Below are 14,040 nucleotides of genomic sequence, written 5' to 3'. Positions count from 1 at the left end.
GCCCTGAAAACTGACTCTAGCCCTCCTCACAATGACTGCATCCAATCAGCGTGGAAGATCCTCATCTGTTGGGGTTCGTGAACGTTGGGCAGAGTATTTTGAACAGTTGTACCAGGTAGGCCCTCCAACAGTTAGCTTGGATGCAAGCGATGTCTCAATGCCTGTGCTGGACCCACCCATCAGTGAGGTTAGGATGGCGATTTCCAAGCTGAAGAGTCGGAAAGCTGCAGGCATATGTGGTATCCCTGTTTGAAATGCTATAGGTTGAGGGTGAACCTATGGCTCGGGGCCTGCATACAGTCCTGACTGCAATCTGGCAGTCTGGTACCATTCCCCCTGACCTGCTGAGGGCGTGGTGATCCCTCTCTGGAAGGGCAAAAGGGGATCATTGAGATTGTAGCAACTACCGTGGCATTACACTGCTCAGCATATCAGGCAAGGTTCTCGCCCACTTTCTTCTGAAACAGATCTGCAACTACCTGCTGAGGCATCAGAGACTGGAGCAGTCTGGATTTACTCTTGGCAAGTCCACAATAGACCGTATACTAGTGCTTCGAGTAATTATGGAATGCCATCATGAGTTTGGTCGTGGGTTGCTTTGCAACCTACATCGACCTCAAGAAGGCATTTAACTCGGTGCATCGGGAATCGCTATGGGAGATCCTGAGACTCAGGGGAATTCCAACACAAATTATTGGCCTAATAGCAAGCCTTTATACTGGTACTGAAAGTGCTGTAAAATGTGGTGGGGGTCTATCAAACTTCTTCCCTGTTAATTCAGGGGTGAGGCAAGGCGGTGTCCTTGCACCAACAGTTTTCAACACCTGTATGGACTGGATAATGGGCAGAGCTACTAGCCAAAGCCAGTGTGGAGCAACACTAGGCAATATCAAGGCTCAGTTCTTGACTTTGCCGACGATGTTGCTATCCTATCTGAGTCCCTTGGAATCACTGGTGGCGGCTCTTGATGCAGGCCTAGAGGTCTCCTGGACCAAAACCAAGATTCAGGACTTTGGGGCCTGTTTGGGGAACCTGTTCAATTGATCCATGCTTGCAGCAAGGACGTTGAAGTTACAGAGAGTTTTACATACCTTGGTAGCGTAGTCTATATCTCTGGGCTGTCAGACCAAGAAGTCAGTAGACGGACTGGTCTGGCCATGAACTCAATCAACAAGAGATGTTGGTACCTATGCAGAAGGACCAAGCTGCGTGTCTTCAAGGCCTTGATACTGCCAGTTTTGCTCTATGGAAGTGAAACCTGGACGCTGTCCAGGAGTCTCACCTTGATACCTTTTGTAACAAGTCCCTTTCCTGGATCATGGGGTACAGTTGGCAGGACTACGTGTCCAACCAGCGGTTACACCGTGAGACTGGTATGGGACCTTATTGCATAATCCAGGGTCGCCAACTTAGGCTATATGGCCACCTAGCTCGTCGCTCTGTGGACGACCCTGGTCATCAGGTTGTCTCTCTGCGAGACAACCCTGGGTGGAGGTGACCTGTGGGGCGACCCAGGAGATCATGGTTTGGGCAGCTCGATGAGACCTGTCGCGAGGAATTAGAGATGGGCCGTGGGCCTGCCTGGAGACTCGCCTCGAGGGATCCTCGTGGCTGGAAGCGAAGGGTAGATGCGGCCATGCGCCCCCGTCGGCGTTAGCCCCTTGATGATGATGATGATAATATCTATATGTGTGCGTGTATGTGTGTGTGTGAGTAGTAGTTTAAAGATTAGTGACGGTTGTCAGACAGGAACATAATTTCAAATAAAGTTTCATGCCATCATAAGACACTTGGTAATTAACACTCCTCTGAAAAATACATGGAACAGATGCCAAGGTTTCAGTTGTTTCAAGTGTGACAGATTTTTTGCATGCATCAAGCCAATGTTTTGAAGTTTTACGGCCGTATGGAAAGCTGTGGAAAGACACAAATTTCTCGCTTTTGTAGATGGTATTGTTAAAATGTATCGAGGAAACAAAAAATACCATGCAAAATGTGAGGCGTAAAAAAAGGGCGGAGCTATTGATGTCACCGCACTTAGCTAATGAGTGCTGGAGTGCTCCCAGAAATGCAAGAAATCAATAGATAAATAATTACTTGTATGATTTACTCGATTTATTTACAATTTCTAGTAGTAAAATAAAAATGTCACCATTGTATTTATGATAATAAGGTGTTCCATATCATAAATAAGCGTCTGAATCATCTGGGGAAAATTCACTTCCGTTTTTTTCTTCTTTTTTATATAGACTAAATGGAGGTGGCTTTTCTTTAAGTACCTTGGGCCAGGTACAGTCCTTAAGAAGGAACCGGAAGAGTCTCTCTTACGAAAAATCATTAATATCATTCTCATAATGTACATTTTTTCCTTAAATTACCAGTAAATTTTAAAACTTATGTAGAAAACTTTCCTTTCCAGGGACAACCACAACTGAGCCAGATACAACCACAACTGAGCCAGATACAACCACAACTGGGCCGGATACAACCACAACTGAGCCGGATACAAGCACAACTGGGTCGGATACAACCACAACTGGGTCGGATACAACCACAACTGTGCCGGATACAACCACAACTGAGCCGGATACAACCACAACTGAAGTAGGAACGGCAACATCTGAAGTAGGAACGGCCACAACTCAACCAGATGTAACCACACTTGTCGTAGGAACAACCACACCCACGCCATCGATCGACGACCAAATTCAGGCGCTTCAAGTGCAGATTGATCAACTGACTGCGCAAACACAGGCCCTTCTTGAAAAGATAACTAGTCTCAAGGTGCTCCAAATGGGCCTCAGTAGGTTGTTTGACCTGCTCTCCGGTGGTGTAAGGCGGAAGAGGTCAATTACAGACCCTGACATCAGCGTTAGTGGCGGCGTCATGATGATCATCCCCGTCTGTACTGTCCCTACCTCCGCCTGGGCTGGATCTCCTGACAATGTGCTGACGAGAGTCCTGCTCCGGATCATAGCGGACATTGCAGCCGCGAGCAACGATGAAATCACGTGCTTTAAGAATGTCATTGTGGAGTTCTCTACTCTACTGATAAATGGTGATATCAGTTTTGACCTGTCCAGCTTAGAAGGTCTGGAAAGCAAAATATCAACGGCGAATGAAACCATTACGCCACTGATTGACGATCTTTCAAGCGATCTAGACTCTCTGAACGATCAGGTCCGAGCCTTATCTAATCTAATTGAGGAACTGCGAAATGATCAATATGAAGGTAAGTCTTCTTAATTCACTCTTCTTCTGACTGGTATATCTGCAGAATATAAAGATTGGTGTAATTGTACCTATTGTATATATGTATGTAATATATATATATATATATATATATATATATATATATATATATATATAACTGGACCGGATACAACCACAACTGAACAGGATACAACCACAACTTTGCCAGATATAACCCCAACTGGGCCGGATACAACCACAACTGAGCCGGATACAACCACAATTGGGTCGGATACAATCACAACTGAGCCGGATACAACCACAACTGTGCCGGATACAACCACAACTGAAGTAGGAACGGCAACATCTGAAGTAGGAACGGCCACAACTCAGCCGGATGCAACCACAGCTGAAGTAGGAACAACTCTGCCAGATGTAACCACACTTGTCGTAGGAACAACCACACCCACGCCATCGATCGACGAACAATTGCAGGCGCTTCAAGTGCAGATTGATCAACTGACTGCGCAAACACAGGCCCTTCTTGAAAAGATAACTTGTCTCAAGGGGCTCCAACTGGCCCTCAGTAGGTTGTTTGGCCTGCTCTCCGGTGGTGTAAGGCGGAAGAGGTCAATTACAGACCCTGACATCAGCGTTAGTGACGGCATCATGATAGTCATCCCCGTCTGTACTATCGCTGACTCCACCTGGTTTGCATCTCCTGACTATGTGCTGACGAACTTCCTGCTCCTGATCATTAGGAACATTGCAGCCGCGAGCAACGATGAAATCCTGTGCTTTAAGAATGTCATTGTGAAGATCTCTACTCTACTAATAAATGGTGATATCAGTTTTGACCCGTCCAGCTTAGAAGGTCTGGAAAGCAAAACATCAACGGCGAATGAAACCATTACGCCACTGATTGACGATCTTTCAAGCGATCTAGACTCTCTGAACGATCAGGTCCGAGCCTTATCTAATCTAATTGAGGAACTGCGAAATGATCAATATGAAGGTAAGTCTTCTTAATTCACTCTTCTTCTGACTGGTATATCTGCAGAATATAAAGATTGGTGTAATTGTACCTATTGTATTTATATATATATACATATATATATATATATATATATTATATATATATATATATATATATAACTGGACCGGATACAACCACAACTGAACAGATACAACCACAACTTTGCCAGATATAACCCCAACTGGGACGGATCCAACCACAACTGAGTCGGATACAACCACAATTGGGTCGGATACAATCACAACTGAGCCGGATACAACCACAACTGTGCCAGATATAACCCCAAATGGGACGGATCCAACCACAACTGAGGAACTACGAAAGGATCAATATGAAGGTAAGTCTTCTTAATTCACTCTTTCTTCTGACTGGTATATCTTTTGAATATAAAGATTGGTGTAATTGTACCTATTGTATTTATATATATATATATACATATATATATATATATATATATATATATATATATATATATATATATATATATATATATATGATGGGCAACCTGTTTCTCACATTGAGACATATCTCCCCAGAACTTCCTGCAGCACCTCGGAACAAGGTAAGGATTTAGGCGATTATGTGCTGACATTAGATCATATTCGCGCAATCATTGTCTGTTGTATATTCTGCAAAATCGGTGATATGGCCGTAATTGCGATACATCCTTAGACACTAAAAAAATGTGTGATTTATTTATTTCACTAAAGAGCCACTAACCACAACAGAAATGTTTAGAGAATAAAAATTAACAAAATAAAAAAAAATCGATGGCAAGACAAAAATGGACGAAAGAAGGAAATTCCTCTTTTCTGTGACAAAAATTATAATAAAAATAATGGTAAGAATGATAGTAATGATAACAGTAATGCTGATAATAATAATAACAGTAGTAATGATAATAATAATAGTAATAATGATAATAATATTAATAATGATGATGATAATGATACTGATATTGATAATAGCAATAATAAAAATGATAATAATAACAATAATAATGATAATCAATATGATAATAATAAAAATGGTGCCAGTTATAATGATAACAGTAATAATAATAATGATAAAGATAAGAGTGGAAATAATAATACATTTTATTTTCTCTCATTTGGCCAGTCCCTCCCATTATATCACATAGTTCCTTAATCCACAGTAACACTAGTAAAATATATATATTCCTTCAGTTGCCATATTTTGAGAAAAACGAAATGTGGGTCAACCACAGGTAGACCCAGTCCGTCTAAATGAAAATCCTAGTTGACAACTTCTGATCTAAGCCTCGCCTTTTCACCTTTATTCATTACAAATATTAATGTTTATTTTTATTATTATTATTATTACTATTATTATTAATACTGAACCATTTTCAAATAAAATGCACTGTAAACACACTAACTGCACAGACTGACTAGGTCGAAAATGGGGGCGGAGCTAATGACGTCAACACGTTAATGATTGTCAGAATACCCTTGGGAAAAAGTTAAGTGGTTTAAACCAGTGTCATCGGGTTTATTTACTGTCCCCTTCAGATTTTAGTGAGTTTTGTTACATACAGATGGCTCCACGTGTGCCCAGCCAGCAAGGAGTCTATCAGCTGGCCCTCGTGACCCGATTCTTATTTCCCCATTCCTTGAATTGGTGGGAAAATGTTTTTCTTTCCAGTACTATTAATACTGACATTGTTATCATTCTTATTGCACTCGTGTATGAACCTTTGATGAGGACGCACCTTACATAAAACGCAGAACCAATAAATAAAAAGTCTTGTGCCACAAGAGTTACCCTGGAGCCCGGGGCCTCTCGTCTCGCTAGGCATTATTGCTTCTGAGTTTCGTAAAGTAAATAAATTTAAAGTAAAATCCTGTAGATTACAGAACATTATTGTGCTTTGCCAGCACCTTCAGTGCTCTAGATTTGCAGGTGACACGAGGCTACAGTAGTCGTAGTCAGCACCCCACCTCAGACCCGCAGCTCTCTTCTACACCAGGGTAGCTCTTTGGGCTTTGACCCCTGTGTAGGGAGGCTCAGTAGTCTGGGGCGTCCTTTGGGCGCACTTTTTCTTTTTCTAAATTTTTTATCTTAATGTGACTTTCCTGAGCCTACCGGAGTTCCTCGTGAACTCCCGTATTCGCTTGGGGAGTGGGAAATCTACTTACCGTCCTTCGCCTAGGCAAGTTCGGCGGTAGGGAAGTGTCCCACACATAAGTCGATCCCTCGATGTGGTACTGGAGAACGCAACCAGGCTTCCACTGGGGGGGGTAGAGGACGAATAAACTGATTTACTCTCTTAGCTATTGCTGTTAGGTTGATACCAAAAGTTAAGAGCCTTTGATCCCTTCAGGACAAAATTTTGAGACAAGGGGTCGGACCTGGTCCGATACCCAGGACGAATGCTACCCCGGCTACCCTTTCTCCTCCTCAAGGAGGAGGGGCGACTCATGACCACTCTCAGACCAATCTGACTTTGAACAACGGAACCCCCACTAACGACAAAACGAGAAGACCACTTTTCAAAATCCCCACAGAGAATGCGAGGTTCGTGAATGTTAAATGCGTGAATGAAAATCAATCGCTTTTGAACGTGAACCCCTTTATCATCAAAAAGGTCCTTGATGGTCAAGTGGACGGCGATTTTGATTTTGTCAAAAAATTGCGAGATGGAAGCCTCCTTGTTAAAGTACAATACAACTCCCAGATTAAGGATTTACTTAAGCTGACGCAAATTCATGATCTTCGAGTTAAAGTAACTATCCCTATTGGCCCAAATACCTATAAGGGAGTAATCTTTCACAGGGATTTGAGGACGATGGAAGAAAGTGAAATTCTTGAGAGCATGAAGGACCAAGACGTAGTGGACGTTCATTGTATGACCAAGAAGGATGGGAATGTGCGAACGAAAACTGGACTGTGTTTTTTTACCTTTGCTTTGAATAAAATCCCAGAGTATGTCAATGTCGGTTATGAACGTGTACAAGTAAGACCTTATGTCCAAAAGCCAATGCATTGTAATAGATGCCAAAAATTCGGACACACCTCATTAAGATGTATTGATAAAGATTCGAGTAAATTTGTATGCCGTAAATGTGCTGAAGCCCATGACACCATTACATGTACTAGCCAGATTTCCAAATGTGCTAACTGTGGAGGTCCCCATCAGTCAGGATCTGCTGAATGCAGCGTCCTGAAGAAGGAGACTGAGACATTAGCATATATGAGAAAGCATGAAGTTAGTTATACTGAAGCTAAGAGGAAAGTGGAAAGTTTGACACACAAACCCGATACTTCCTATGCTGAAGCAGTAACTAACATCACCCCTAGTGCAAGTAATGTCAGTCAACAGCTTGCAGCCAAGGATAAAGAAAATGCTGAACTGAAACAAACCGTTAAAGAACTAAATATTAAAGTATATCATTTGACCAAATTGGTTGATCAAATGACTGCATCAACCCAGTCTAAACATCATAAGGAGGATGATACTGAATCACAGTCCAGAGCGCACCTTCCCGTCCGGGCTACTCCTGTGAGGACTTCGTCTGGCTCGCGATCGGCTTTTCGAGAGAGAATAGCAGATCGCAATCTGTCAGTCGTCTCCCTCGCCAGGAGGTGCAGGACATGGAGGCTTCTGTCTCCAAACCATCCCGAGAGAGGTCCCCGGGAAGCGAGGGAGAGGAGGCGTCTCCCTCCCAAAAGAAGAAAAAAACTGGTGGACAAGGCACTTCCAAACCCCATAAAACGTAATCTTCGCGTCGACCATTATACAATAAAACTGTCGAAGTCTTAGATCTAAAGTAAATGACCTTAAATCATTAGCCTCGTCCTATGCTCCCGATATTATAGTTCTCCAAGAAACGCATTTAACACACCTCGTCTCTGACGAGGTCGTTTCGCTGAGGAACTACCATTTATGTCGGAAGGATCGTGAGGGTAGGGGTGGAGGCGGAGTCGCCATGTACATCCACCAAAGCCTCCCTTTTACAGAAGTGACTATTGATTCTACTTTGGAGTTTGTCGCATGCAAAGTAAAAATTAACGGCACGTATCTGGCTATATGTTCACTTTATTGTCCACCTGATGCAGTGATAGCCTATGATGAGCTTTTTGCTCTTCAGGAACGTCTGCCACAAAATAAAGTAATTTTAGCTGATTTTAATGCTCATCATACGTTATGGGGTTCCCTGCGGGTGGATGGTAGAGGTGAGCAAGTAGTTAAGTTGCTTAATGAGTCTGATCTAGTCCTTCTGAATGATGGTAGTCCGACGCGGGTGGACGATAATACCGGTAATTTGAGCTTTATTGACTTATCACTGGTCTCTTCATCAATAGCAGCCAAGTGCCTGTGGCACACCATTGACGACTCGTTGGGAAACGATCATCTTCCTATTTTGATTAAATATTCATGCGACACAGTGAGAACGCCTTCAGCGCTTAAATTTAACGTAAAAAGAGCAGACTGGGTCGCCTTCACAAGGAGCGTCAAGCTCGAACTTGTTGGAGAAACCATTGATGATAAAGTAAACAATAATCAGAATTCGATTATAGAAGCAGCATTGCTATCCATTCCTAAAACTTCGACAGATAGCATTAAGCATAGAGTTCCATGGTGGACATCAGATTGCCACAGGGCGCTGTGCCGACGCAATAAAGCCTACAGGCTTTTCAAAAATAACATCACTAATGAGAACTTTTGCAATTACAAACTAGCAAGAGCTAGGGCTCGTAGAATAATAAGACAAGCGAAAAGAGACTCCTGGCGGAACTTTGTCTCTAAAATTAACAGCAACACCAAAATATCAGAGGTTTGGTCCACTATTAATAAAATCAATAAGAAAAAACCATCTTTCAAAATCAATAACATCATTGAAGAGGGCACTAATTTCGATTCACCTAGAGACATTGCTAATGCACTCGCCAGGCAGTTCTCTCATACAAGCAGCTCAGCTAATTACCATCCCACCTTCCTGACCATCAAGGAAGAGGCTGAGCTGCAACAAATTCACTTTGCCACAGGAGATGACTTTGATTACAATAAAGATCTTACAATGGATGAGCTTGTCCGAGCCCTAGAAGCCCGTAGAGGAACATCCCCAGGCCCCGATGAGATTCGATATGAGATGATGAAGCATCATAATCATGATGACATGATTAAGTTGCTAGAAGTGTACAATGAAATTTGGAAAAGTCACACTTTTCCAAACTCATGGCACTTCGCCCACATCATTCCCATATTGAAAGGAGGGGGTAATCCCAGACTTACCATCTCCTACCGCCCAATTGCGTTGACAAGTTGCTTATGCAAGGTCATGGAACGAATTGTTAACAGTAGGCTATTGCATTTTTTAAATTCCAGTAATTTACTAGTTGACGAGCAGTGCGGCTTCCGTAAGGGACGCCAAACTCTCGATCAGCTAGTAAAGCTGGACAGTCATATTCAAGAGGCTATTGCCAAAAAAGATTTTTTGATTTCAGTATTTTTAGATATAGAAAAAGCCTACGACATGACATGGCGATATGGCCTACTCAAAAAACTTTATGCTCTTGAATTACGTGGAAACTTGCCTTGTTTTATTCAAAATTTCATCTCTGACAGAACTTTTACTGTCAAATTATTTTCCGACAATGTCACTTTTTCGGACATTTTTGTCCAGGCAAACGGGGTCCCACAAGGAAGTGTCTTGTCACCAACATTATTTCTATGTATGATCAATGACATCTTACCAGCTCCTCCTCAGAATCTTAAATACTCACTACGCTGATGATTGTGCATTATGGCATTCCAGCAATAATGCAGAATTCTCAGCAAGTCGCATCCAATTGGCACTGGATATGATTCATAACTGGGGCCTCCAGTGGGGTTTTAAGTTTTCCATTCGAAAGAGTATTGGGGTAATTTTTTCACGTAGGAGAAAGCCGAACATCAGGCTAACTCTAGACAACCACCCAATACCTATACAAAATTCTGCAAAGTTTCTTGGGCTCCTTTTTGATAGTAGACTCAGTTGGAAAGACCACATTGGTCAGTTAAAGAATAAATGTCAAAAAGCACTTAATTTATTAAAGTGCATTTCTGGTAACAAATGGGGAGCTGATAGACAGTCTTTGCTAATGGTATATAAAGCCCTGATTAGGTCTAAAGTAGATTATGGGTCAATCGTGTATGGTTCGGCATCGAGAACAAGTTTGAAAGGTTTGGATGCTGTGCAGAATGCCTGTTTGCGTGTGTGTCTTGGAGCCCTGAAGTGCACTCGGATCGAGCGTCTTGAGGTGGAGTCAGGAGTACCTCCCCTCCGACTCAGACGCGGCCAGTTAGCCTTGAGCTATACCGCAAAGGTGGCTCGAGACCCGAGCCACCCTAATGGCAATAGTGGCATTAGGCCCTTTGCCACGAGACTCCACGACCTCGTCGAGAAAGTCGGTATAGATCTCTCTACCATCGATACCCTGGCTCATTCAAATATAGCGCCATGGGAAACTCCCAATTTTTCCATCATGGAAGCCTGGCTTCCATCAGCTAAGGCCATGGCGCCGGAGGTGGAGGTACGCCAGAGGTTCAGAGAGATCCTTGTTAAACATCTCCCTTTTTTTCATATATATACCGACGGCTCCAAGACAGAAGAGTGTGTGGGTGCGGGTGTATGGTCGACTGAATGTGAACTAAAGTTCAGACTGCCGAATCATACATCGATCTTTCTTGCTGAACATTTTGCCATTGAGAAAGCCATTGATTTTGCACTATCGACGACCCACGATAGAATAGTTATTTTTTCTGATTCATTAAGTTCACTTAAAGCCATTAAATCATTAGAAACCACCAAAAATGAACTTCTGGGTAATATCATTCGTAAGCTACATGGTGCCAATAAATCAATCAAGCTAATATGGGTACCAGGCCACTCTGGTATCCATGGCAATGAGCAGGCTGATAAATTAGCCGGGTCAACTGGTGATCTGGACCTTAGCATAGTCCGTACAGATCTCAGGTGTTTTGTGTCTCTTATAAAAGCAAAAATATATCTCCTGTGGGAAAGTGAGTGGACCAACCTCCAACTCACAAACAAAATAAAACAAAACATAGAACTGTGGGACACAGCCCATAGGAAGGAGAGAAGGGAGGAGGTGGTGTTGGCCCGCCTTAGGGTCAACAGTTCAAGATTAATCCACCTCACTCCCTATATTGAAAAAAAGTTTTCCCCCAAGATGTCACATCTGCAACACAAACCTCACCCTCAACCACATCCTGACAGTCTGCAACAAATACAATATACATAGACAAAAATTAAAATATTATTTCCAACAAAAAAATAAAGAATTTACACTAATAAACATCTTATCAGATGATGAAAAAATCATCAGTAAACTAATCACTTTTTGAAGGGAGACAAAACTTTATGACCTTATATAGATTGACAGAATAAATAGGATCCATTGGCTTAATAACCTTGGCCACATGCCGCTGATTGATAGCCAAGAAATCCAACAAAGAAAGAAAGAGAGAATTCTTATTGATATTATGATTATTAAACTGTTATTAATATATTAACAACATCAAAGACAATAAAGTAATAGAAATGAAGCTTTCAAAAAATGAAGGAAAAGGGTAAACAGATGAGACAGGTAAGACTAATAGCGGACTCCTAGGTGGCAAGCACTTGTAGAACCGTCTATGTGTTAAGACAATAGATACACTTTTCATTACAGTGGGCATGGCATTGTAATCTTGCCATCCATTAACATTAGGTTAATGAAAATGGAACTAACTGGTTATGTTTTTTTGGATACAATCAAATACAATGTTCTCTCGTAAAATATCAGCATCTATTTCTTTAAGTAACTGCATATCAGTTGATTTCTATATGAATATATACACACACACACACACACACACACATATATATATATATATATATATATATATATATATATATATATATATATATATGTGTGTGTGTGTGTGTGTGTGTGTGTGTGTGTGTGTGTGTGTGTGTGTGTGTGTGTGTGTGTGTGTGTGTGTGTGTGTGTGTGTGTGTGTGTGTTTTTGTATATGTTTGTTTGTATGTATGTATGTTTGTATGTATGTCTATATGTAATTGGGTATGTGCCTGTGTGAGCATAAATATGTATTCCCATTTTTTATATATAATTATATATATATATATATTATATCTAAAATTCTAAAATAAATAAAAAATATTATTTTAAAAAAATTTTTAAATAATATATGTGTTGTTGTGTGTGTTTGTGTGTGTTTTGGGGTGTGGGGTGTGCCCCGCGCGTGCGTGTGTATAATACCCCTTGGGAATAATGAAATGCCGCATTGATTCGAAAAATAACAACCTCCCTGACCGGGACTCGAACCTAGGCCCACCCCGGGGTTAAAAACCCGGGGGGCCAATTTCTAAACCAACCGGGGCCACCCCCAAAACCCCCATTAAAAAAAGTGTGCCCCTAGGGGGGGTATCTTACTAGCCCCATAACATTCCCTTCTACTATATTTGGAAAATACGCGAATTTTTACGCCACCCCCTTTTGGGAACTCGGGGGAAAATTGATTTAGAAATTCAAATCCTAATTTCAGATTACCAAAGGTATTTTTATGAAAAGGGAAAAATGAAATGCCGCATTGAATCGATAAAAAAACCCCCCTTTCCCCTGACCAGGCTCGAACCTTATATTAATTTTTTCCCAATGTTTTTCCCCCTGTTTCAGCCTTGACATTTATCACTCTTTACTTTGTAAAAAACCACAGCTATGGGAATTTTAAACCATCCATCCATCATCTAACATCTTTCCCATTCCCCTTTTCAACTTGGGCCCACACTTTGCATATTCTTCTTCATATATAATGGGTAAAAATTTTGGCTCCCTTGCATTTCTTGTTTGAGGGGGGTTACCCCTGGCCTCAGCCCCCAAACCATTTTATAAAACGGGGGATTTTCAAAACCCAGTCAAAATGAAAATTTTTTTGAAAAGGACCATTTTAGTGATTTCTTCATAAAATTTTTATTTTTTCATAAGAATTGTCCAAAGTTTTTTTTTTTACGCTTTGAAAAAAAATTCAGGCAGAAGATCAACCTTCTAGTCAGTAGTGTTGAAATTTTATTAAAAGGTACATTTTCTGAAAAAGAAACCCCAGTTTTATATGATTTTTTTTTTCCCCAAACCCAAAAAAAAAATAATAGATTTTTTAAAAATACTCCATTTGCCCCTCATTAGTAAGAATAGACGGGTTTTCGGCCCCTTTCGGGGGATCATCCAAAACCCTTTTTTGATAAATTTATTTTTTGGCTGCTGGGCATCTTTTTCTGTGAGATTTCATTCTTTTCCGCTATTTCCCTTTTAAAATTTAAATTTTACACTGTGTGCTATAGCTCTTCATCCTTTCCCAGGGCTTTTGCAGGAATTCTGTTAAAAAATTCCCAAACTGAATCACCCTTGCCCACCCTTTTTTTCCCGTGATATCACTACGCTCTTCAGTTAGCACAAAGAATAATTTGGGTTTTAACACCCCCGCTACAAAAAAAGTGGCACCCAAACCCCGGCCCGTCACAAAATGAAAATATACAGGAACAGGAGTCGGACAAAAAGATTAATTTCAATCCCCGGCCCAAAACTACTGGGCTTTCTTGACCCAAATTCCCTACACTTTTTAAAAATACGTGAGGATTTTGACCAAAATGCTGTTTTAAAACCCCTCCCCAAAAGTGTTTTAAAAAAATTCAAAAGAAAATTTTATGCTGATAAATAAAAAAAATTAGGGAAAAAAGATTTAAACCAAAAAAAAAACTATTTTAAATTTTTTTAAAAAGTAATTT

At 41.1% G+C, this 14,040-nt stretch overlaps 1 protein-coding gene across 1 annotated transcript in view; it reads left to right on the top strand.

Moving 5' to 3' along the window:
- The window catches only part of LOC119583615 (probable maltase-glucoamylase 2), a 74,534-nt gene that overhangs the window by 45,696 nt on the left and 14,798 nt on the right, over window positions 1-14,040 (top strand). The window contains exons 2-5 of the mRNA XM_037932196.1: window positions 2,420-3,232; window positions 3,422-4,207; window positions 4,398-4,565; window positions 4,765-4,790. Of these exons, the coding sequence (XP_037788124.1) occupies window positions 2,420-3,232; window positions 3,422-4,207; window positions 4,398-4,565; window positions 4,765-4,790 (1,793 nt within the window). The remainder of the gene's footprint in view (window positions 1-2,419; window positions 3,233-3,421; window positions 4,208-4,397; window positions 4,566-4,764; window positions 4,791-14,040) is intronic.

Source organism: Penaeus monodon, chromosome 17 (genome assembly GCF_015228065.2).
Source record: "Penaeus monodon isolate SGIC_2016 chromosome 17, NSTDA_Pmon_1, whole genome shotgun sequence".
NCBI lineage: Eukaryota > Metazoa > Arthropoda > Malacostraca > Decapoda > Penaeidae > Penaeus > Penaeus monodon.
Note: the sequence above shows the minus strand (reverse complement) of the source record. Positions and strands in the feature narration are given on the sequence as shown.